The 25,141-nt window shown below is 46.6% G+C and overlaps 1 protein-coding gene across 1 annotated transcript in view; it reads right to left on the bottom strand.

Annotated features, from left to right (window-relative positions):
- Positions 1 to 24,829, bottom strand: part of CASQ2 (calsequestrin 2) — a 34,908-nt gene extending 10,079 nt beyond the window's left edge. The window contains exons 1-6 of the mRNA XM_026110575.2: positions 24,307 to 24,829; positions 9,549 to 9,633; positions 8,297 to 8,397; positions 5,610 to 5,721; positions 4,004 to 4,077; positions 2,895 to 3,025 (exon numbers count right to left, since the gene is read on the bottom strand). Coding sequence (XP_025966360.1) covers positions 2,895 to 3,025; positions 4,004 to 4,077; positions 5,610 to 5,721; positions 8,297 to 8,397; positions 9,549 to 9,633; positions 24,307 to 24,540 — 737 coding nt within the window. The 5' untranslated portion in view covers positions 24,541 to 24,829. The remainder of the gene's footprint in view (positions 1 to 2,894; positions 3,026 to 4,003; positions 4,078 to 5,609; positions 5,722 to 8,296; positions 8,398 to 9,548; positions 9,634 to 24,306) is intronic.
- Positions 24,830 to 25,141: the final 312 nt, after the last annotated feature.

The raw sequence follows: 25,141 nt of genomic DNA, 5'->3' as shown, positions 1-25,141 counted from the left end.
ACGAGTTCCAACGGAAATCAAATATGAAACTGATGCGGTGCTATTAGAGGTGTGTAATCTGTCAGCTCAGTGTGCCTCGCTGCCAGAAGGGTGGACACGAGGAGCGACTATTGCATTTTTGAAGGTTCCGAAAGGATACGATGAACCACAGACCAGGAAGGGTGACTTCCATATTTGCAAACTGGTAGAAACTATTAGCAAGAATAGAATTAATACACATTTGAAGAAATATAAGAGGATAAAAGACTACATGACTTTTTAGAGGAATGTTGTGCTTCACAGATCCATTGGAGTTCTTGGAGCAAGTCAACCAGAGGATAAAGGTATTCTGGTAAACACAGTTTACTGCATTTGGAGAAGCATTTGACAAAGTCACTTACTAAAGGCTATCAAAGAAACTAAGTTGTAATGACATAAGAGGAGAGGCCCTCCTGTGGATTAATGACATTAGGAGATAATAAATGAAAGGTAGAAATGAAAGGTCAGTTTTCACTATGGAGGGGATTAATCAGTTAAAATTCATAGCATATGCTTTGGTATGACCAAACATATTCTTACATAGTCTGAAAAAGGTGGTGAATAGCAAGATGAAAAAATGCTTATCGTACACAATTATTCAGATGGTCAACACCATCTAAAGAGTTGCAGAAGGCTCTCCTTTGACTTGAGTAGCTGCATGATAGATAGATATATAGAGAGTAATGCACATGGAAAAAAACCCAACCTTGATTATACATGTGCAGCAATGGGTTCTAAATTAGTCATAATTAGTTATTGCCACTAAGGAAGGAGGTCCAGGTGTCACTGTGGGTACTTTTAGGAAAACATCAGTTCTGAAGGCAAGAAGACAAAAAGGATGCTAGAAATTGTTGGGAAATGACCAAGGATTAGAACACAGCATATCCTTACGGCAATGGACAACTCCACTGTGCACCCCAGTATGTACTGCATACATCTGTGGTTCTGATTATCCCACGTCAGAACTGAATGAGACAGGGTGGAGGGAGAGGTGGTGAAGCCTGCCTGAGCAGCAAAGGAGGAGTCCTTTTGAAGGGGCTTCTTAAGGTGTGCAAAGCAATTGGGTACTTCTGAATGTGGGGAGCTTCTGCTAGTGATGTGATGTGGTAGGTTCTCCTCCTTCTGAGGGATGGAGAGATGGCAGAGGCTTTTCTCACCTTAAAGGAGGGATATCCCATGACTCCCAGCTGGAGTAAAGTGAAAAAGTCTGCTGTGTGAGGGGAAGGAGGCAAGTGGCCCTTATAGATCATCTTGCAGTGGAGAAATTCCTTCCAAATTGTTTAAAGGGAACTAGCAGGCAGCAACTGCTGAAGTTGCTTTATTTTCTCTACCTGCCTGATCATCTCTGATTAATTCCACTTCCAGCCTTTGGCTTGAGGTGCTTTACCAGCAGCAAGGTAAGAAGAAGCAGTATTAATTGCTGGGAACATATCGCTGTGACCCAAAGGTTTTATGCCCCTCTCATGACAGCACCTTGGCAGGTTTGGGATTTCACATATCTGATTTTATGAGACTCCTTTTAATTCCCTTCTGAGCCTTGGCTCTTACAAAATAAAAGACACATTCTCCCACTCCTATCAAGCCCAAGATAGCATCTTGAAATATATAAGACGCAGGGGGTTTCCACTGCAATTTTATGCTGATGGAGAGCTTGCCTTATTAGGCTAGCATATATCTGACTGTGTTTAATCAGCCTCCTGATGCTGCTGTTCGACAGAAAGAACTTGGGGAAAAAGATGGGAAAAGCTGTGGTCAGGAAGTGTAGGAGGTCAGCAAAGTGACCTGAGAGTACATGGGAGATAGAAGACCCCTTCATATTTCAGAAAAAGCAGAGATCTGTTTCCAAGTCTGTCTTTTGAATCTGTATGTGACCAATCTCCTGTCTCTGTATCCAGCAATATGTTTAACCCTGTGTGTATGAGCAGAAATCTCCAGCTCAGTCCTATTTCTGATCACCTAACAGTATCCATGGCCTTGTTTTTATTGAACTTTTTTCTCGTCCCTTGAATGTCTTCCGAGAGATGCAGTTGCAGGAGCAGCAGATGCCTGGTGCGACTATCCTGCACTGTATTTTTAAGGGTCTAAAAATACAGCACCTCATAGGCATCTGTGCCTATATATTTAAGTCTGCGCATTGACACAAGATCAGGCTTTCTAGTCAATTCCAGATTCCTGGGCTCCTCAAGTAGCCAAGTCCCTAACTAATTATGCCACACACCTGACTGCAAAAAGCATGGAGCATCCACAGCTTCCACTGACTTGATCAAAAACTGTAGGTCCTCAGCACCCTTCCAGATGAGGCCCAGCACAGCCGTAACTGAAGGGGCTTACTTTGTGCACCCACTCTAAGCGGAAGCATGGTGCCGTTCCTCTTAGTCCATCATGGTTCCTTGACCTTGGTCTGAGCTCAGAGTCTGTGTACAGACCTATCTGACATCAGGAGAGGAGTATAGCCATTAGTGAAGCTGTTTTGGGGAAGGAGAGGGCTGGACAGAATTTGGTGTTCACCTGACAGTCCAGGAGAAAATCATTTTCTATACAATCCTAAATAAAAAGTATGGGCAAGCAGGGCAGGCTTACAACTCTTTATTGCCCGAAAGCTTCTCTACTAGTTAAGAGAGGACTACCCCAGGAGGAGGAGGGAAGTTGTGCTGTCATAGCTCCATGTGCTGATTGGCTGTGACTGCGGTACAGCTGCTTGTATCTCAGGGATTAGGAAAAGTCTCACCAAAATCTCAAACCTGGATCAGGAAACAGCCAAAAAGTGGTAGTCATCTTCACTTCTACTGAGATGGGCTGCCATAGAGGGGCAAGCCTATGATGACAGACACCTTTACCCACTTCCCATGGCCAGGAACATCCTGCACTCTACGTACCTTTTGTGCTCCTTCACAAATTCAACCAATTCCTCTTCTGTGTAAGGCTTATCGGGGATGTGAACAGGCTCATCCATAAATGGTTCATAGAAATCCACCTCATTCATCTTCAGACCTAGTTTCTTGGCAACCTGTTGCAATGGCAGAAGGTCACACGTAAGTAAGTCTGACGTGCTTCTTTGCCTGCCTAGGGTTTCTCCTGATAGCAGAGCAGAGGTTGAGGCACTCTCTCTCCACTGGAGGTGGCCATGGAGAAATGCTGATGCTTTCTACACTACTCGTCTCAAGCACTGGGTCAGACCAAGGCCAGAATCACACACTCATGACTCTGATGGGGCTGGTTTCCAAACCCAAGCCAGAATCTGCCCCCAAGCTGCAGAAATGACCTTTTATCTGTCAACAGGGCCAAATCCAAATGTGGACACACATACTACTAGTTACAGGAGTGCTCAAAATGAGAAATTGGAGCTGGACATTAAATATGAGACCATCTTGAGCTTCTGGAAAACACCATGTAAATGGTGGAGTCGGAAGTTACGGATGGAGCGAGGTTTTGTGATAAACAGTGTCCTTTTGCACCTTACAACTCTTTTGATCCATGTGTCTCTATGACCCCTATTCAAGCATCCCCCATTTATTCCTCACAGGCTGGTTCTTTGCATGTCTTCATGTTGTACATGGGGAGCCTGAGGCAGGTATATGCCTGTCTCTTCCATTTGAGATTTGAGGGTCTCAAACAGCAGAGAAGGAGATGAGGCAAAATGGGACAAAAGGATCCTGATTCTCATTTCTGTATGCCAGTCTTGCTCTGTCTTCACGGTGACATGCCCACTAGGACCGTGCAAGTGATGCAGCAACTCATGGCCTAGGAGGGCCCGGGTACCAGCTACAGAGATTCAGGAAAGTGTGGCTGGGCACTGATGGCTGGCTGAATCCCTCAATTCTTTCATTCTTTTCACCAACCTAACCAAACCTCCACATCCACAGAGTTTTAGGAAAAGTTTGTTCCTAAATTCTTACTTCAGAGCTTAAACCTTTGTAACTGAAAGCCTCTAAGCTGTGCAGAAAGGAGGCTGTGAGCTCTCGCAGTGGAGTCCTTGCATGCTTACCCCTTTGTCGAAGGTGGCAAAGAATTTGATGTACGGCTGAAAGTGTTCAGCTGCCTCTTCAAATGCTTTGTAATCTGGAAGGAGAAAAGGGGAATGAAGAAAAGATTTCACACACAGCTAGCCATGCTCTGATCAGCACAGAAGGCACTAGGGAAGAACAAATATATATTATTACAAAATATGGCAGATGACAGCATTATGTTTCTCCCACCTTTCCAGGGTTTACAAAGAGGAACCACTTCATAAGGAGCAAATAGGATAGACTGTGCTGCCTCACAGGGCTCAAGAAAACTATAGATCCCAGCATGCCCCACGTAACTGGGGCCTCAAATCTGCAGCCCCGAGGAACAGGTCCAGGGATTACACCTCCAGCCTGCTGGTGAGGGTTCTTGCAGTTGCCCCTTGCACAAAACAGTAGTTCAGACTAGTAGTTCAGACTACTAGTTCAGACTGAGTCACTCTAGCATTAATGATTGCTGAGATTGCCTAAACATTCACCAAGCACAATGAGGTGTGCCCCTACAGCTGGCAGGGGAAAAAGGAGGAGATATGTTTTTACTGCTACTGACATGAAGCCCTCAACTGGGGCTGGGAAGGATACTCTCAGCCTGGCAGGAACTCTTTATTACAGGTATTTTCCACCTTTCTTCAAAACACCAGCTCCTGAGGAGTGCTGGGAGCACAGCCCTGCTCCACATGCAGCTGGTCTGGAGCCATCAGGGAAACTAAAGAGAGAGGTGAAGGGGTTGCTGTAATGCAGCATGCCCTTTAATACACTACTTGTTCACGGAGGAACACCTTTCTTTTTGCCAAAGGAGTTTGTCTTCACACGGGTGTTAAGCCCTGTGGTATAAAGTGTGGGGTGTGCAGTGCCAGCACCTCCTGGTAAGCGAGGGAGTGCATGGGGCTGGCTGAGGAGACTACTGGGGGTTACCAGGAAAGGACTTTGGGGAAGGTTTCTCTAGGTTTGCGAGAGCTAAGGACATTTCTCCCGGGATGCCAGTGAGAGTTCCTGAGCCATATGTCCCTCAGGGTATGGGATGAGCCTCCCCTCAGTGGGGTGGTGGCTGCTTACCTCAGCTGTCCCTGAGCTCAGCAAGCAGAAACAGGTCAGAGCCTCTGCCAGGTTGCGCTGAAGTGTCTTGCTTACTGCTGTTTTTTGTTTCCCAAGATGGTGTTGAATGTATGTCCTTCTTTCCCTTCATCTCCCTCTTTTTTTTTTTAACCTTTAGGGTTCACTGCTTGTGAGAGGGGGAGCATTGCTCCCTTTAGGTGCTCGCTCAGTGTTACTGAAGTCTCATGTGGTTTGGGGTGAGGTAGAGTTACTTTTCTCAGTAGGAGAGCCTGGATTATCACCCCTTCTCTTGCCAGCAGACACCTTGCAGAAGGGTTACTGCTGTTGGCAGAGGAATAAGTTCATGCATAGCAGCAGCAGAAACTTCCCTGAAACCCTGCCTCATTTTCCACCTGCTGAAAGCAACTTTGACACTGCCATGTCCCACTGTATACTAATGTTCCCTAAACATTCATGACCAAGAATCAATCCCTGCCTCCCCCAGGTCCCCTTTCAAGGCTTCAAGTCCCACAAGGAAAAAATTCATCTCACGTTCAGAGTCTTCTCCTTTGAAGTAGCCAATGAGTTTGATTTCCTCATCGATTTGGTCAAAGGCCTGAAGCTCCAGCTTGCTGTTTATGATCTCCACTGGGTCTTCTAGCAGCTGCCATGAAAAATGCATTTGATAACACAATGATTTGCAGGCCCAATCTATGACTGGCAGGCTATGTCACTAGTGACCTAAGTGGGGAGAAAGAGGTCACCCCATTTCTCTGCTGCTGGATACCCTGCTTAATGCTCCCTGCCTTAAGGTGAGAAACCTAGAGAAATAGCTCACCTTCAGAGGGAGCTGTTAGGATGCACACTGCATAGGTTGAAGCATTGACAGGGAAGTGGAGAGAGGTCTGGGTAGTCCAGATGGATGCTGAGGGACCTGCTGTGGTGAGAGATAAGGAGGAGCAGTAGCAGCTGGCTTTGGAGAGACTGAGAAAAAGAGGAGAACAGTTGAAAGGGGCTGGCATGGGGATTGTGTGAGCCTCTGTGGGTGATGGATATATTTGTTTTCAAGTGTGATTTGCTGGAACAGGTCATTATAAAGGGGTCACTTCTGGACAACAGTGTGAAAAATGGCATGCTAGAGGGTGGGCAAAAGATGTTGCGGAGCAGTGGAAAGTATAGATGTGTGTTTTCCTGGCTGAGCATCCTACATAAAATGGGTTAAACACATACTTTGGACTGGGATATGTCATGGTTTTGATGAGGCATTCTGTTCCAGACCTATCTGCAGCTACAGTCTGTCTTTAGTGCCCCCCCCCCCCCCATCAGCAGCAGCTAGTTAAGAAAAAAAGATTTGGTCTGGCTTTGCTCAGCAGTACTGGTGTAAATCAGGTGTGGTTGTACCAGGAAAAAAAAAATGCAGGCAGGCCACTGTAAAACCTGTAGAGGATGACTGGGTTTGTCTTCCTTTGAGATCAGGCTGCCCAGGCACCACAGATGTTTGTTTTTATTTCCCTGCTTTGCTGGGTATTTTTCCTCTTGAGTGGAAAAGATACAAACAGAAATCCTCGCTTTCTTCCTTTTATCACTAAACATGTTTTATAGGCAGCACATCACAAAGTGCAGCAAACAGGCATCACAAAATGACTTGCGCTGCAACAGCTTGCAAGTGTGTGCCTCTGCTGCTTTCTGCTGGGCTGGGCATGGGAAACACCAGACCAGTGCGTGTGCTCATTCCAGTAGTGCCCTCTGGTGCCTAAGCCCTGGGAATCGAGGATCCTGTGACAGCCCTGGATCATGCCAAAGCCTTGCCTGTGGTCTTGCTGGGTCGAGGGGGAAAGATCCCAGCTTCTTTCCCTGCATTGCTGTACAAGAGATGGCATCCCATAGAGATGTTTCTCTTTCCTCGCTGCCAGAGCAGCACTGGAGAAGGCACCTGTGGAGAATGGTCCTTCCTGTGGCACTGGAGGGACTGGTGTGGGGCGGAGAGGTGTGGGAACTCTCACAAACAGGATGCACATGCTCTGGGCCTTACTCTCAACAGCTGGTAAGAAATCACAGCCTGAACCGTGGCCCTCGCCACAGGTGCTTCGCCTTCAATAATGCAGGTGACCATCTAGGCTAAGGTCCTGCCAAACTGAGAAGCAAACACTGTCTCTCTGCTGCTCACCTTCCCAAAGAGAGTCCTCTCTTAACTGTATTATGGCAACAGGTGTTCATAAAGGAAGCCTCATTTCAAAGTAAATTCAAACTTGCAGGCCACGGAATTCCCTCAGCACAGAGAGTGTGCCTGTAGTTACAGCAAGCTGCCTCCAATTTTTGTATTTTGCTGTTTCTGATAGAGAGTTAAGAGCTGTTGCAGTATTCCTGTGTGCCTCAGTTTCTCCATCTACAGAGCATAAATAATAATTATTGCTAAGGTTTGAGGGGCCATTTTGAGCTCTTCAGGCTGAAAAGCATTATACAGAACAGGCCAAAATTTTCACTACAAAACAAAGACCTTGTTTCTGGCCTGTTACCCTTCCTAGGAATAGAATATAAAAGGAGAGAAGTGCAAAAAGTTGATGAGGGAGGCAACATTCCTTTTGCATTTAGGCACAAAGATGAGTATGTAGCTGTGCCCATGGACAAAATGACCAGAGAGGACTAAGTCTAGGGCCATGTTCTCTTCCAAGTTAGCATGCTGCAGTTCTGTAAGTTCACAGAAGTGGCAGTAGTATGCTACGTTGTTTGTGTGACTCTGTCTAGAAATGGACAAATAGTTCACCGCATATAGCCCCCTCCTGCCCCCCTCCCCCCAATTAATTGATCTCTTATTAGTTGATTTTTTGGGAATGCTATTTCTTGGATGCTTTTGGAAAAATTACATATATTTTTAAAATAGGTGAATGATTTTGCAAATGGCAATGTGTTTGCATACCAGCTTGCTAACTGAGGTGGGTGACTAGCTACTAATTATGGGGGAATGTTGCTTGCTCCCTGATAAGGCAATTGGACACCTAATGGTAGGAAAGAGCAAAATGTCCCTAAGATGTAAGTGGTTGGTGGCTTATAAAGGTGTTGGCCTTCCTGAGAACTTGTATTCAGACAAGTATTGAAGTTGGCAATGTCATTTGTATGCCAGTGTGCAGCAAACAGATATAGTGGTGTAAATAAAGATAAGCTATGTTTTCTAGCAAGGTGAGTATTTGCAAGGTCTTCTCTGGGAGATTTTATCTAGCTCTGGGCTTATCTGTGCTTACATCCAAGAGGAATTCCACTAAGACATCTGTGGCCAGTTCCCCATCAAATTCAATCAATCGCTCCTCCTTAAAGACATAGAGACTTCCTTCTTCAACCAAGCCTGAAAGAAGGAGACAGGAAACATAATGTGGTCAACACATCACTAAAAGTATTGCTCTTTTTACCATGGAGCATCTTGCTTGTTGTTCTAGGAACGTGTCCTGGGAAAATGCAATTGCCAATTCACTGAGCCTGTCCAGTTAGAAACAATCTGAACAATCTCCTGACTTATATTTCAGGGCACAGTGGGCAGACCTCAACCAGAACTTGCATTAGTTTCTTCCCAAACATTGAGAACTTCTCATTTGGGTCACAGTTTCGTCTCAGTTGGAAGAATGCTGTACTAGGAACTTTTTTAGTTTGGCTATCCATATTGCAGTAAGTAATACTGGGCTCTAACTGACATCCCAAATTTGAACAGCCTGTCGTTTTAGGGAAAATGGAATTCGATGTAGGTCTGGACTTCATGGTTGCGCTCTCTGCCTAGAGAAGACTGAACTACATGGATATAAAAATGGACCAGAAAGCCAAAGTGAACTTTAAACTCTCTGAGGCTTAGCTAGCCTTAGGAAAAGGATTAGAAGCCTATGGTTGAGATGCCAAAGACAGCAGGCTGGCAGATCTGAATGACACATCACTGGCCTGAGGACTGAATGCCACAATGTCTTGGTAGAGAATCCAATATCAGCAGTATCAAGCTCCTGCAATGCATAATGGCAGGGTACCACTGGTCAATATGGGTGGCAGTTTGTCGCCTCTTGGAGAGGGAGAAAATCTCGGCTCAGGTTAAGTGTCCACCAACAGGGTTGGCCTCTAATTTGGGAAAGAAAATTACAGTCTGATATACAATGCTTAAAGTTACTGACCCTAAGCCTAGTGCATGAAGAGTGCATTTATTCCATGACATCTTTCTTACAGTTTCTGCTTAGCAAGCTGTGAGCCTCCACCCTGTCATCACTATAGCATGAATTGGCTCTTTTTTATTAGCTTTTCTTAGCACTCTCAACCAGGAAGCCTTTTGCTGGAAAGGTCCCAGCTCATCCCTGCCTCCCACTTGATCCTTCCCAGGTTGGGGTGGGCAGACAGTCAGTGTGCGATTGCCGCCCTCTGCCCTGGGGATAAGAATTTGACTGTCCTCTCTGGGGCTGGCTGTTTGGCATCATTCTGGTATTCTTTCCATGCTATTCCAGAGATATTAAACGTGGCACTCACCTAGCTTTTTGGCAAGCTTGGCATCTTTCTTGGAGTCCACCATCCCGAAGCCGATGCTCCGAGGTTCCAGGACCTGAGCTGCCAGCTGTGGGGGAACCCGGAGAGCTGAGAGTTAGTGGTACAGACACTACAGGGTTTTTGAAGGATGTCATGCCCTGCCAGGATGGCATGACAGAAACAAGTGACCCATATTCTGCTTGTAGGTAGCACTGATGGGTGGGCCACATCACATGGTATGCTGCCTGCACGTCAGAAGGACTGGATTTTTTCCCCACTGTGTTGCAGCAGGGGGTTACCTTGGAATACCTTGGTTACACCAAGGAGTGGGCATGGCTGGGAGAAAGGCACAAAAACAAAAAACAAAGTTCACTGGCACAAAACAAAGAGCTCTCTCCTCCCTCACATTCTGGTGGCTCTGGCTCCATTCGGACAGGAATGTGACACTTGGGCACTGTGGATGTGTTAACTCTGGAAGTGCTTAATGCCAGACGACAGTGGCTGGAAAGTGGAGGTGATGGTACTGCAGCTTCAGTTGCAAACCCTCAGCTGATGGTTTGTTTCTGGCAAAAAACACAGCCTCAGCAAAGCTAAAGGGAGGGCTGCAGAGGGCCTTGCAAAAGTAAGGTTGGGCCTGTGCTGCCAAACACCCTTCTCCATACCCATGTCTCCTTTTGGGCCTGGATTTTTCTTGTCTTTTCTTTATTGCTTTTCTTGCTGTGTCTCTGAAAGGAAACCCAAACCCAGGAGCATTCAAATGCCCTGGTTTGTGTTGACCTGAGACCCTGGGGAAGGAGGGGAAGTGGGAGCTGTTGTCTCCAGAACCAGCTAGGGAGTCATGTCTCTTCAGTGAGTGGTGGAGACGAGTTGGAGAGTAACAACACAGTAATAAGACAGATGAGTTAATACCTGAAGCAGTCCCTTTTCTTATGAAATGCTTTAAATAATGTTTCCCGTCCAGGCTTCAGTCACCTGCCAGTTCCTGGTCCCCTCTTTTGCCAGGTTTCCAAAGGAAGTAAGGCTGATCCAGTCACACTCCTGGCTGTCTCCTTATAACTTCTGAAACTGCTGCCCAATTTCCACTATTTTTGATGAAGGGGCCTCTTGAAGCTATCACGTTCCTGCTTGTTTTGTGAAAACAGATATCAGAGGAGAGACGCTCTGTAAGTGCCCTGCTGTGGGAACGGCACCTTCTAAGACCCTAGAAATTCCACACAGACCCCTCAGAAATGCTACGGCCCCAGGATACCAGCTCTGTCACTCGCCAAACGACTCACTTAGCTCTGCCACAAGAATGCTTGAGACCCTCAAGGGTCGTAATGATGTATGAAGACCACAGAGCAGCTGTGAGACCCCCCTCCTTTTCCATCCCTCTCCACCCCAGGAATGCCTCTGATGCCAAAGGCCTCCTGGCCGTCCTCCCTGGAGCCCCTGCTGCGGGGTACGCCTGCGGGGGACAGATGGGTGGGTGGAAACCAGCATGCTGGGGGCAGGATGAGGCAGCAGAGGGATACTGTGAGACTGGGAAGAGGGCCGCAGGCCTCCGGGATAGCAACGTCCCTATTAGGACATAGCTGCCTTCTCTCGTTCCCTCACTGGCTGCAGGAGACTTAAGGGAGGCAGAAGAAAAGCTGCAGCCAGCTCATGGCCTGATTTATGAAGAGTGCCCTCCTCCAGGCCCATTTCTGCACCCTCCCCCCCCAAGCTGGTTTGAATGTCACCCAAGAGCTTGGTGCCGCTTCGCCTGCGGACGGGCGGCCCCTAAGCTCCCCTGCTATAAATAGCGTCTGCCTGCACCCAGCAGTTGAAGAGCGAGTGGTGACTGAAGGTGGCGAGGACCGCTAGCCCTGGGGCAGCGCCTCCTCCCCTGTTGTGCTCTGGGGGCATTACAGGGCCAACCAGCTCCCTGCACCGGCAACACTCAGCCCTCTGCTAAAAGTAATCTCAGTTTTGAAAACATGGTTGTCTTCTCCTTCCACCAAATACATGTTCCCGAGCCTGTAGCTAAGCCCTCCTAAAAGACATGTTCTCAACTGTCATACGGTTACAACCCCTTTTTCTGGAGGATGTTCCCTACAATAATATATACCCAAACATGCTCCAGTTTCCTTCACACCTTCATCAAAGAATAGCAGAACACAGAAGTACTGTGATCTTAATTCCCCTGCAGCTGCTTGGCCTGTTGTCTTTAGGTGAAACTGTCACTGTGTGAGGTAGAAGGGTGCTACATGTTATGAAGGAAACGCACTGTGCTTCTCTATGGTGGTTTTACCTTCTGTTCTTTTCTTGCTCTTTGAAATAAAGGTGAGGCTGAACACTTAGGGCTATTATTTGCTTACAGTGAATACTGCCAGAATGGAGTATCAGTCTTTATTTCCACATCTGGTTACATCAGAGCATCGGTCTGACTAGTCTGGTGTCCCGTCTCTTAGCTCAGGCCAATGTAATTCATGTAAGAGCACCTGAGGGTAGCTGATACCTGATAATGCAGTGAAAGATGCAGGCCTCTTGTGAACTTTCTAGCCATCTGCAAAGCAGGAGGTAGTGGAAGAAGTTGTTTCCTGTTCCATGTTATGGGGATCTGTCTGTGCCTTTACTGGGCGAAGGGATGGAGCCTGTGGGATTATCAGCTCTAGGGGACATTATCAGAAAATTCCTGCACCAAAGCAGTTGTGTGGACCAGCAGCAGGTTCCTCAGAGTCAACACTTGAGGTTCTGGCTGCACTGTCACTACAGGTAAAATACAGAAAGCCTACGGGAAGAAGACTATTCAGTCTGTCTGTCATGTAAACACACTTGGTCTAGCTACAAGTTTACAGGCTACTAACTTGTAGCTATGTAGCCATGTGCCAGACAAAACAAAGGCAGTATAAGTCTGATCTTTCCTGATTCCTGCAAACAGGAGATGGGCTAGAGTTTCTTGGGGCTAGAGTTTCTTGGGGGGGTTTTAAGGATCTCAGAAATGTGCCTTCATCATTTGTGGCTGGAGCACCTGCTACAGACATGTGGTTGGCTGTGAGCCGCGGGTGAAGGATGTTTGCAAAAGAGGCTTTGATCAGGAGTCGATGTAGGTGAGCATGCAGTGCATGCAAGATAGTTCTTCAGCAGGGTGTGCATGTAGCTGTGAGCATGGGCAGTTTGATGGGGAAAAAGTAAACGTATATAGAAAATGTGGGTGATGGGATGAAAGCCTCTTTGTGTGAGACTCTGGGAGTGTGCATTTCATTAGGGCTTGCGAGGCAAAAAATGTCACAGTCAGGCTGGAGGTGTGCTTCTCTGTGTGGCAGGGTTTGTGTGACTGTGTCTGGAGAGCCTTGCAGAGTGCTAGCTGGATCTGGTAATACTGAAGTGTGTGGATGTGTTTTGGCCAAACTTTGGAGGAGGTGTGTGCACCAGTGGGGAGGATTGTTTGGAGATGTTCCTCTGAAGAGGCTTGTCTGGAGAAGATACCTGACAGCATATGACTATATGAGAGTGTGTGTGTGTGTGTACGTGTGTCTGTGAGGACCAGCCTTTAAGTTATGCAGGCAGTCTCCCTTCTTTGCTGGGACTTTCATGCTGGTAGGATAATGCGAGGCATGCAGTACAGCGTGTGTCCATCCACAGTGCTCTGAGGGTCCTGTGCTGGGGAAATCTTTCTGCAACATGAGACTCTCGGGAGCTCTTTCTACTGTGGCAGTGCCTGGGGACAGGGGGTTTTTGCAGGTTTTTTTGTCCCGAGGGTGGCTTTTTCAAGTACCAGCTACACAGAGGCTGCCCATTGCCACTGCCCTTGCTTTCCAGGTGGGCAGGGGAGTCTGACCAGTGTCTAGGCATGAAGCTGTTCCCATACATATATTTGAACCTCATCAAGCAGTAAAGTATAGCGCACACCAGAGGCACAGCAGCTTGGCTGGTTGCCCCCTGCTCATTACAGTATCAAGCATTTATATATCCCCTTACAGTATTTTCTGATTCCATAATGCTAGTGGGATTTGAATGTAGATAATGTTTCTAATCTTGACAATCCTTTTGGCTCAGGACCTTGGGACAGAAGAGGCTGTAATATAAGAACACAGACTCTCCTCCTCCTCCCTTTAAATTCATATTGCTTGAAGTATTGGCCAGCCAGAGCCTTTGTCATTGTGTCAGCCTCAACAGCAAGTATTTTAGCCTCAACAGCTGCATAGGGAGATGCAGGGGGGAGAAACTGCCCTGGAAGAACTGGACCTAACTGGTGGTGCTATGCTGTCCCTGAGGTACAAAAGAAGTTTTGGGCAGGTAGAGCTGGCTTAGAGTATGAGCAAAGACAGCAGTCCCCTGTGAGCTCACATCCCGTACGCACGTTGCAGCCTTTCTGTCACGTGCATGAAGTCTTTGTAATGCACCTTTTAGCCTGACAATCAGAAGCTGTGTCCCAAGCAGGCTTGAGAACAGGAGGTCTGTGTCTGGGAGCACTCCTGCTTTCTCTCACTTCTCTTAGGTAATAGCCCTGCTTCAACTTGGGCAAGCATGAGGGAGTGCCTGGCCCTCTGGGAGCTGTGAGAGGTGCCAGCCGAAACTGGAGCTTGAATAGTGCCAAGTGCGCAAGCACCACCTCATCTCAGATGGTGTCAACAGTTACTAGAAATCTGAATAACAAGGATGTAAAGAAAACAGCTCCCTGCCAGAACATCTTAGCTTCATACCTACCATACCTATCTGAATTTAGGCTTGGTGTTGGGAAACGCTGAGGTGATTTGTTAAGGGTTGTTCTGAACTCTTAGGTTGTATAGCAGCAAAAGGGTCACCCAGTTAACGGAGAAGGGATGAAAGAGCTGTTTTGCCTATTAAAAAAAGGTGATGGACCACCTGACCATGATCCTATGGCAGCTTCAGACAACAGTGATTGTGCTGAACCTTGTATTTTGTGTCAGTTTTGCTGTCAAATGGCAGAAAAAATTCTGTGGAGAGGGCTAGAGGTGTGTGTGTGTGTGTGTGTGTGTGTGTGTGCGCGCGCGTGTGTGTTTCAGCATGGTTAGTTTTTCATTGTGGAGTGACATTATGGTTTTCTGGCCTGGATTTTCTTCTCACTTCACCAGCGTCTGTCTGGAGCTCCCACGAACAGTAAGGCTGATCTCCTTGCCTACCAGTCTGAGGAGCTGGGAAAGACACATTTGTGTCTCTGAGAGAGTCATCATGAGTAAACTTCTCTTAAGCCCACCAAACTTTGTTTCCCTAGCTGGTAGCAGTGAAAGAACAAAGTTCTAGCAATGCAAGGAGGACTGCAGCAGGAGCTGATGAGGGAACATCCCTCAAGTGATGCATTCTTCCTTCTGCTTCTCAACTGTTTCACCAAAGGCTTTGAATCCTTTTCAGGGTGCCTGCCACCACCCTACGGTTGGCTGTCCTGTCGCTTGAGAGGTGGGCAGTGTTTCGGAGAGCAGAGGGGGATCTTGCCCCTTCCCAATGCTGTGCTGTCTGCTGTAGCATCCCCTCACATCTCCCACCAGCAAGATTTCAGGTTCTCATGTGATTCAGGTTTCTGAATTATTGGTCCTGAAGCATCACAGTAGTCAAAGAGAAGTGGCAGAAGCCTGCTGAACAGCTGCCATTAGAGAAGCCACACTGTTGGCAGTAGGATCTGGAGAGGGTTAGTTCATCTCACCTTCCTGCCCTTTTCCACCAGCTGAGCTCACTGGGAGAGGCTGTTTATTGTTGAACCTGCCCTCTCAGGGGGTTGCTGCTCCTCAAACTAAAAGGCGAGTCTCCAAATATGGAACACCCAAAGGTCACTTCTGCAGAGGCCCTGCACAGGAGGTGGCTTTTACAGGTAACACTCCAAGAACACTGCCTGAGGGCATTTATTGCCACGCAGTAGCTGAGCCCAATAAGACATATGATGTGCTCTTTGGCTGCCTCCCCAAAGGTTTCACATAGTTAGGGCTGTATTTTTATCTGCACTGGGCATCCCTAATTTTAGCGAACTGTAAGCCAAAGTGCAGCCGCCCCAGCCGTGAGATAACAGGGGCCCATCCCTGCACTACCAAGAGCTCACGGGGCACAGGCCACCTGCTGTTGCTCTCTGCCAGTGCTTGCTGGCACTGCATCACAGCTGTTTTGCCGACTCAGCTGGGCAACTTGGCCACACAGGACAGCTTGGTGTGCTTGTGTGTGGGTGAGCACATCCCTCCCCCTATCAATCAGGCCCTTTTTTTACTGGAGCTCTCTGCCTTGAGAGCAGAGGAGGAAAGGTTTCTCCAGCCCCTGAAGGTCCTACTGAGTATTTCCCAGGGCAGCTTTGTCCTTATGGGCCAGGCTGTGAACTCTGGTGCATAGATAGGTGTTTCCCTCAGCCAGGTTGGCTACAGGCACCGAAAGGTCTGGCAGAGGGGTCACGCAGACAGTGAGGGCAGTAACACCTTAAACCAGCACTAAACAGCTCCTTTCAATAAGTGCTGGAAGGAGGCAGTGAGAAGTATGCTTAGTATTCAGCCCGTTTTCCTTTTTGCATGGGCCTCAAGCCATTGCTCCATGTTATTCTTGCCCTTCCAGCTCCCAGGAACAGGCTGGCTTTCTTGAGTCTTCTCGAGTCTCTGACCGAGTCAGTCTAAGCCAATGCATCTGAAACGCTGGAGAATCTGGGACACCGTGGATGGGAGCTGGGACCAGGTACTCAGAATGAGTGCGGTCCTGAATTCGCAGGAATAATTAATATGGGGGGAGGGGCAGGGGAACAGAAGGGTCCTTCAGGCAAGAAAGACCTTTTAACATAGGAGTGAGTAGTAAGGAACTGAGGAAACAAGAATTGAGGAAAGCTTTAAATTAAACAAGCAACCACCTTAAGTAGGATTTGAGATGTCAGGGATCTGTTAGCTGATTGAAGTCCATCTCCTGCCAGGGCAGGGTAGAGTTCCCGGAAAGAGGACGTATCATGTTTTACAGCTGATCTTAGCCAAAGCTGTGCCAGGCAGCACACAGGAATGAGCTCCATCAGCATGGCCTTCGAGCGCTAGTTGTCCCAAGGCGTCAGGGGAGGGGAGGAGCGAATGCCTATTTTGCAGTCTCCTATACGGAATTTAGTTCAGTGATGCTGCTTGTTCTATATCCTCAGGCAATGCTTTCTGTCATATATGTAGGTAAATCCCAATGTGTAAAGGAAAAAAAAAAGGAGAGCTTAGACCTTGCTAAGTGACTGTTTCCCTAGGCCATGAATTCCTTGTCTGGGTCCCTACTATTTAAGGACAAAGGCCTCAAGAAGACATCTTCAGTCATCAAACCTGGGACTGAGTCATTGAATCTCTTTCATAACCTGGTCAAGGTCCATTTAAAACTCATTGGGTTGTCTCCCCTTGACTTCTTTCTCTGCTGATGATTAGGAACCCCTTAGTTTCTAGCTTTGGTTTATTCATAGCCCATTTGTCCTTAGGCTTTGTGCTTAAATAGCTCTTCTCCCTCTTGGGTGTTTAAAGAGAATTATCGTATTCCCTTTTCATTCTCTCCACAGATGAAGCTTAGGCATGGATGAAGGGCAACTTCAGGCTTTGATTAGTTTGGTTTTAGATGAAGGGAACTGACAGACTAAGCTGTGGAGTAAGGTTGCTGTGAGCAAGTGCAGGATGGCCCACTGTATCCAGTCTGCTTCACTGAACAGCTGCTCCAGCCCGTGGGCAGGTAACTTAGAAATGTCAAGGTCCAGGCAGAGAACATGAAATGATGACTATAAACACCACACATGTCCACTGAGTAGGCGAATATGAGCTCAAGTGCATCAATCCTCCCCCCACCCCAGTGCATGTGGCCCCCACTTGCAATGCCTAGGACAGGGGCAAAGGCATGCCATTATAAAAGAATGAGATCTTGTTTCCTGGGAATTAGCCCAGCAAGAATGCAGTAGAAATATTCATTACCACTTCTCTGGGAACCTAACTGGTGTGGCAGAATGGCTGTGACTGAAGAGGATGGACTTTTCAAAGTTTTTCTTCATTTCTTGGGCATTTGCAGTGCTGAATGGCAGAGCAACACAGAGGAGTGTCTGTATGGCTAGAGGTCTTGCGTGACACCTACAGAGGTTGCCTGCTCTCCAGCTGGATGGTGAGAACAGCTCCTTGCTCCAGGGCTGAGGAAGCCTGCAAAGCCCAAGCAGACTTTGCTTTGCATTGTGTCAGCAGTGAACCCGAGCCCATAGGGGTCTGTCTCCAGGTGACATTCACGTAACAGTTGGTCTTTGGATGAAACCAGCTTAATTTTCTTTAGGGTTTGGGATTACAGCTATTTTCTGCCCATAGAGCTGCTGTCAGCACGCTCCAGTCCAGTTGTACTTCAGCAGACACGAATGGTGCCTTTCAAAGAGAGGTGCTGCAGCAAAACTGGGGTCTTACATGGAAAGCAGCTCCTGCAGCCAGTCCAAACTCTCTGCTGGGGGACTGAGAGAGGGATTTTGAAGAAAGATAGTAGGCAATAACAGGCAGGGCAGTCCTGGAAACTGTTTCTACTACTGTTATACAGTATGGCAAAATTATATACTTGTTGCTGGATCTCAGTGTCCCTGTCTACAAAATGGGAGCTTTCTGTAACTTGCTTTAGTCAGTGGGTGAGATCCTCCTAGTGCTAAAAATCAGTGCTCTTTCTCTGTTGGCTGCTGATGAATTGAGACCTACTTACATAGTCTCAAAGGACAAGTAGTCAGTGCACACTTTTTCCTCTTCTCCTTTTCCCTCCCCTCCTTCCTTATTTTTGCATTAACTTAGCTGTAGTGGCAGTTACTGCTTTAGTAGCCATGAAAACCAAAACCCCTCTTTTATTACAGGTATGTACGAGGCAGTTGCATGGTAGGCTTCTGCACATACTTTCCCTTCCAGGTGTGCCTCATCTCTTACCCTGAGGGCTTACTCTGTAGGGACTTGGAGACCTGATGGTTTCCATGGCATGTTTCATCTCTGGCACCACTTGCTCATGCTGTGAGTAGAGGCATTTAGTCCATGTAAATGAATATGTTTTGCGCATATGGCTACCCAGCCCAGGAAATTTTATTGAGGCACTCTCATATGAACATTTGCAAATAAAAAGGATGAAATTTGAGTCTGTGAAACAGACAGACATAGATGCTTAAAGAAAGTGCTTGCTTTTATATTCTCCTGTATGCTGTCTAGAGATGGGGATAAATTAGAATCTTGGCTGGGATTACATGGTTTTAACTGCACAGATCTAAGCTTGTAGACTTTGTTTCCATGTTGGATCAGAAGCAGAGAAGTCCTGTTTTCTATATGTTGTGTGGCCCTGAACTCTCACAGGAACCACCTGTTCTCAAGAGATTTCAAGACCATGTGGGTAGAACTACCTGAAAAACGGATGATCTTGCACCAATTTTTCCTTCCTGAGCTGGAAGCTCATGAGAGGAGCTGCAGAGGTTGGAACTCCTGAAAATAAATTCTTGTTCTCAAGTGAAGTGAGAGCTAGACCTTATCCCTACTTTAACCTTGTACTTTTACTGAATTGAAAAATCTGTCTTTCCTCCTCCCACCACAAGTAGCTACTGACTGTGCTTGGGCACTAGGAGGGAGATGCAATGTGATCTCATGGGCTCATATCCCCAGGTTTGTAACAGGAATTTTTCCTTGTGTAGTTTATTACAGAATTGGACAAATATGTTGTGGAGTTTCACGTTATCTGTCGCTTATTGCTAGAGGCTAACCTCTGATCCTGGAGCTGATCTGGAAAGGGGACTACCATGTCCTTCTTCTCTAACATCTAATCAAACCAGTTCGTGCTATGGCAGTTCTCCATGAAATTTCAGCCCAGGGACACTGTTGCATTAAAGGGCCTAAAATGATTGGACTTTTTTTTTTTTTTTAAGGCCATTGCATTTACACACACGTGGCAAGGGAAGAATGAAAGGGGAACCAAGGCTGAGAGAGTTTAAACATAGGGGAGAGGAATGGAGACCATGATTTGTATTGCAAGCAGCCTGCTCTGTTAGTAAGACAACCTCAGTTCATGTTCACCAGTAAAGCCTCTAATCCCACTGCTCATTATTCTTATTATATGGTTCCTAGAGGCAGGGGCTGGCCCTCTGGAAGGTGAAACTATTCCAGTAACTGGGAAGGGTTTGGAGAAGAGAGGAAGAGAGGAGAAGGTCTGAGAAGTGATGGCATGAGACAAGAGGAAACGTAGTAGGAGAGCTAGGAAGGACAAGAGAAGCAGAACAGACACTTCTCAGCTTCACTGATTGGGTCTCATCTTTTGCCTCTTTTCAATTAAATTTCAGACTTCTTCAGGACAAGAAGCTTTTTTTTTAACTTGCCTCTTAAATCACAGAATCACAGAATAGTAACGTATGTAGTATAAATAGTAAATATGTATTTCAAAGCTTTACGTCTGGCTGTGTCACCTGCTACTTCACTGTGCTCACTTTGCAGGGCATGCAGGGCCCTTGTAAACATTGCCACAGAGTAGGAATAGCTACTATTAGCTTTGGGACTGCCTGAAGGGGCAGAGTGGAGGGTTGGGAGAAGGGTGAGCAAAGGAAAAGTGCCCTTTCATTTGAGCTGTGCAGCAGCCCCCTCTTGTGTAGGCCACGCTGTCTCTGCCCTGGAGTTGCTGTCATTTTACAGTGTCTCCCCGTGGTGGCCAGTAGGCAGTTGCATCTCCAAACATTGCTTTGACTGTTTTCCTGACCAACTAACTCAACAGTCCTTGGCTTTCCCACCTGCCACCTGAAGGGCTGGCACTGCCATCTTTGGAGCTGTTGCCATGCACAAAGGTTGGTGCCAAGAAGCTGCTGTTGCTGTGTCTAGAGGGGCTCAGTTGTCCCAGGGTCTTGTCCTCACCAGGCAGCAGCTAGCAGAGGTGGTGGTAGGAGCTGCCAGGGTGCTCCTTGCCAGTCTTTACCTGGGAGGAAAGCTTGTTGCCCCAACAAGAGTTCATTCCCTTTCTAAACTGGAAAGGGACCCTAGACTGTGTGGGAATCCAATGATGGATGCCAATATGCATGGGTATGGGGAGCTGAAGACTTAGCGAGCTGTCCCATTATAATGGCAGGTTAATGGTAGCATCCCTTTTCTGGAGATCTCTGATATCCAGCCTGTGCTTTTGACAGTGGCAGTCCAGCAGGCTGGACTTTTGTTGTGGGAAGGACTTGGAGGAAATTTTTGCTATTTTAACAAAAGGATGGAGTGCTCAGGCTTGGGCACATGCTTTTCTTAAGCAGATCTTTCACTGGCCTGAAGCTCATCATGTCAGGCCTGCTTGCCATCAGGCTGTGCCAAATCTTCATGAAAGCTGAGCTACGGCTTCTGGGGAAAACATTATTTCTCCTTACTTTGCTTTTTGTAGTTCCAGTTTGACAAAGTCCTTAAATATGTGCTTAATTTTACTGATGTTCTGTCTGGTTTTCAGCCTGATTTCCTGAGGAAATGAGGCTTTGTTATTCTGCTCTTTCTCTCTCTCTCTCTCTCTCTCTAGTCTGTGTGTCAGTTACCTCCACTAATAAGTTTTCAAGCTATTGGCCCATTTCAGCCAAATCTTACAGAGGCAGGAGTCTCAAATATAATTAAGTTTTTGCAAGCTTCATGAACAGCAGGAACTTGGAAAGGAAGGGACTAAAGTGCCCTGAATGAAGGAAATGTTGCTACATGGGCTCAACCCTTGTTAGACACCAGACAACCCTCGTAAGAGAGCCTCATGGGTTTCTCAGTCATTGGAGAAGCCCCTGTCAGAGCTTGTTATTGACTGTGAGCTACACACATTTCAGGGGAAACTATGCTCGCAGTCAAGGGGCAAGTTGTTCATGGAGTGGAGGAATATCTATCTAAGTCTGTCTTGCCTTTCTTAGGTGCTTTGTAGCTGTGGCTTTGCTCACGTGCTGAAGCCTAAACCAGTGGCTGGATCTGGAGTCGAACTGGCAGGCACTGCTGGGACTTTTGCTTGCTTCTGCAACATGCCATGCCAGATACTAGCTGAGCACATCTAGGAGTTTCTGCTAGCAAATTTGCAGGAACTCTGTTCTTTTCTTGGTGTCTATGATGTTTCTTGAGGCCTTTGATCTTTTATATTTATAATCATAAATTATTTATAAGGTGCTTAATGACTTGGGATGCATGTGGGAGGAACATAAAGGGTGGACTATTTGGAGGCTTTCTGGACTTAACATCCGTTAAGCTCATTCGCCTCTGTGCGTGCCGTCACTCATGTTCGTCAAGAGAGAGGCTATGACAACCCTCAACGACCCAGTTCAGGTCTTTGCCTAGCTCCACACTTGGCTGGGTTTTGGTTGAAGGCTCCCTGTTATTCCTAAACAGGGAGGTCAGTGCTGCTTTATGGTAGGGAAACTAAGGACATAATGTTTTCCAGGCTGTGGAAGCAGCGTATCCTGTCGTGAGTCAGCAAGCAAATTCTCTGAGCAGTAAGTTGGAAAAATATTAGATGCTCCAGAAAGGCATCTTACCACGGCCAGCTCCCAAGGCTGGGAGCCCCCCAAGTCAGTTGTCAGGGAATACCAAAGGCTTGAGTGTTAGCCTCTTAGACACCTTATTTCAGGCTCAAAGGACCTTCCTTAACTGAGCATTCAAGACTGAACTGTTTCCTGAAAATAGACACATAAGGCATTCCTGAGTGAGGGGCACCAGCCAACTTTTTCCAAATGTGGCTGGAAGGCAAGGCCCTGTCACTACTACTGTGCCTGCCTAGTAGCTTAGTATTCAAACTATTTGCTTAAATTATGGGAGACCTGTGTTTAGTTCCTGACTGCCTCCAGGGAGATTGATCCAAGGTATTTCATCTCCCAGGCAAATGACTTCACACCTCAGCCACGGAGCCACTGTAGCTGTTTCTTTCTCTGTCACTGGTCTGGTGAATATGTATAAAGTCACATAACCAGATGAACTCCAGCAAGAGAGATGAGACTGATCCCCACTGCACAATAATATTACAGCTTGATGGTCAAGCTTCCTCCTGGGAGGTGAGCCTTTGAACTCCATCATGAGAAGGATTCAATTAAAACCTGACTTGCCCACACCTTTCATGAGTGCTCTGATGGCTGAGTTAACCCAGAAATTGGGACTCCAGCACCTTTCCGGGCTGTGTCCTATCCAGGATTTTGTTTCTTAGGTGCCTTCTGAGACCCTCTCATGGTCCAGTTCCCTTGGGTGACAGAGGCAAAGGAGTTCAGTCTGTAGACCGCTGTTGTACTTGGGCTGTGAAATTGCTGCTTTGGTTTCCAGTCAAAGGAAGACTGTGAAGCTTTGAGACGTGCCCTGAATCAGCATTGCAAGTGCTTGGGAAATTTTGAGGTTAAATCTACAAGTGCCGGTAGGTGTATGCCATGGTCAGCTGGTAGCTGAGCATTGCTGGATTGGAACATTACAATTACGTAAAATTTGCTGTGGATCTCGCCCAAGGTCATATAAGAAGCCCATGGCAGAAAGGCAATTGGAAACTAAATCTCCAGAGTCCTAAGCGAATGTATTCACTATAGAATCAAACCCTACAAAACAAAAGCTTTAAGTCATATTGTACTATAGTCATTGCACCCTTGATGTGGTTAACTGTTAGCATGGGTATATTTTTCGTGAGTATAATCCATAGGACGCAACGTACCTGCTTCTATCAGGTTTCTATAAATATGTATTTAGTAACTGCTTGCCATCTATGTAGCACAAAATAACTACCCTATTAAATAATAATGCTACCAAGCATAAACACTTCAACTGGAGTTCCAGGGTTATCTTTTCTTTTCTTTGCCAAATGCTAGTTGATCATTCACCTGGAGCAATTAACTGTTTCCTGACAGGTGAATAAAATGTGCTTAGTTCTTGAATCTTGTTGTTAAGCTTGCTGAGGGGGTCAGCAGATTTTGAACTTGGCATGAGACTTTTCTAAGTCCTAGCCCTAAACAAGTATATTTTTGAATTCACAGTTGCTGTTCTCATGGGGGTACAATGCATTCTTTCCCTGGATCAGAAAAATAAAGTTTGTGTTTCTTTTGCAGTTTTCTCTCTCCTTCCGAGTATGCCTTTAGTTAAGAGGGAATGTTCCTAAGCATTTGGTAGGAAATGAACCTCTAACAATCCAGGCTTTCTGGTGTGTGAGCCCCTAGATTGCAGCTACACTATAAGAAAGAATTTTATGAAGCTACTTTGTAGTTTTTACTGTGATTTATTTTACTGAGGATTACTTAATCATTCTTTCACCAAAGAATTAACAATACTTTTCTCTGGCACCAAAGTGAATGATTGCATTAACAAGCAGCTACAGACTGATTCCAAGGAGGCAACCAAATGTCAGGAAAAAAAAGGAATCTAGTGCTGCACCAACTGGGACCTTTTGAGAAGGGGAGCTAGGACGCCCTTTTGCAGCACAGTTTAGTAAACGCTTCTTGGCTGATTGCTCCTAGCAAGGTAGAAAATGGGACTGAATCCAGAATACAAGGAGGGAACTGGCTTGTGTAAAATGAGAAGGGATCTAAAAATTTCAAGCTCCAGACTCAGATCTATGTGGAGATTTAGAAAAGCTCAGCTGAGCTGATCCATGTTGCTGAGGTTTAAAGGTTATTTGTTTTGCATGGGATTCTGACCTACGATCCTGAGGGGCTATCTATCTCCCTGCAAACAGTTCAGAGCAGCGCAATAAAGGCCTTTTGCTTGGACTTCATAGAACCCAGGGGCTAACTCAAATTCAGGTAAACACCCGAACCTTTGGGTGCCCTCCTGCATGATCCTTTGACTGTCCTTTCCCATGGCTCCTCTCCACAGCTCCAAAGGGCGCTGTGGTATTGACCCCCGCTGAGATACGCGCTGGTGCTTACCTCCAGGACCATCTCTGTCATCTGGAACTGCTTCTGGGAGACCTTGTCAGAGCTTACAGGCTCATGGAAGAGCAGGCAGAGCATGTCATACTTCTTCAGGGCCTGCTTGTAGTTCTTTTCATTCAGGTCGATCACTCGGTCTTTCCCATCGTAAGTGGGGAAATTTAGTCCCTCTTCTGCCTTGCAGCAGAAAAGCAGGTAAAAACCTGCCAGAATCCAGCAAGTTGCCTTCATAGGGAAACCTCTGGAGTGGAGTGGAAGGCAGGTGAATGTCTCTTTTCTTCTTTATTTGGAAAGAGAGGGAGACCAAAGACCCTGGGTGAAGTTTGAGCTGAGTTTCTCTTTCTTCTGCCTTCCTAATGATCAGTCCAAACTCTGCAAGGCTGGTGGGAAGCAGCAAACTTTGCAATCCTGGACTCAAAACAAAGAGACAGACAGGAGAAGCTGTCAGGCCAAGCCCCGGATACCTTACATAGCTGTGTCCGGCTCCCGTGTCATTAGGAACTCCATTTTTAGGAAGCAGTTGTTTCAGGCTAAAAATAAACCCTGCAATGAATAAAAAGGACAGATATGACACTATTGAGGGACTTGCTGGCACTCTGCAGCATCTGAGTGAGGGGGAGTGAGTGAGAGGCAGTGAGCAAGTGGAAGATGTTGATGCTGGGAATGTGCAGGCAGGTTTTATGAAGGAACAGGCTTCATTTGTACAGAGAATTAAGGCACAATCTGCCCTACTAGGACTTAACAAAAATAGAAGATATTTACTGCATTTTATAATAAGGCTGTCTTTCTTTGTAACCACTTGGGCATCACAGTGATTAGGCTTGGATAACAG

The sequence above is a fragment of the Dromaius novaehollandiae genome, chromosome 1, assembly GCF_036370855.1.
Source record: "Dromaius novaehollandiae isolate bDroNov1 chromosome 1, bDroNov1.hap1, whole genome shotgun sequence".
Lineage (NCBI taxonomy): Eukaryota > Metazoa > Chordata > Aves > Casuariiformes > Dromaiidae > Dromaius > Dromaius novaehollandiae.
Note: the sequence above shows the minus strand (reverse complement) of the source record. Positions and strands in the feature narration are given on the sequence as shown.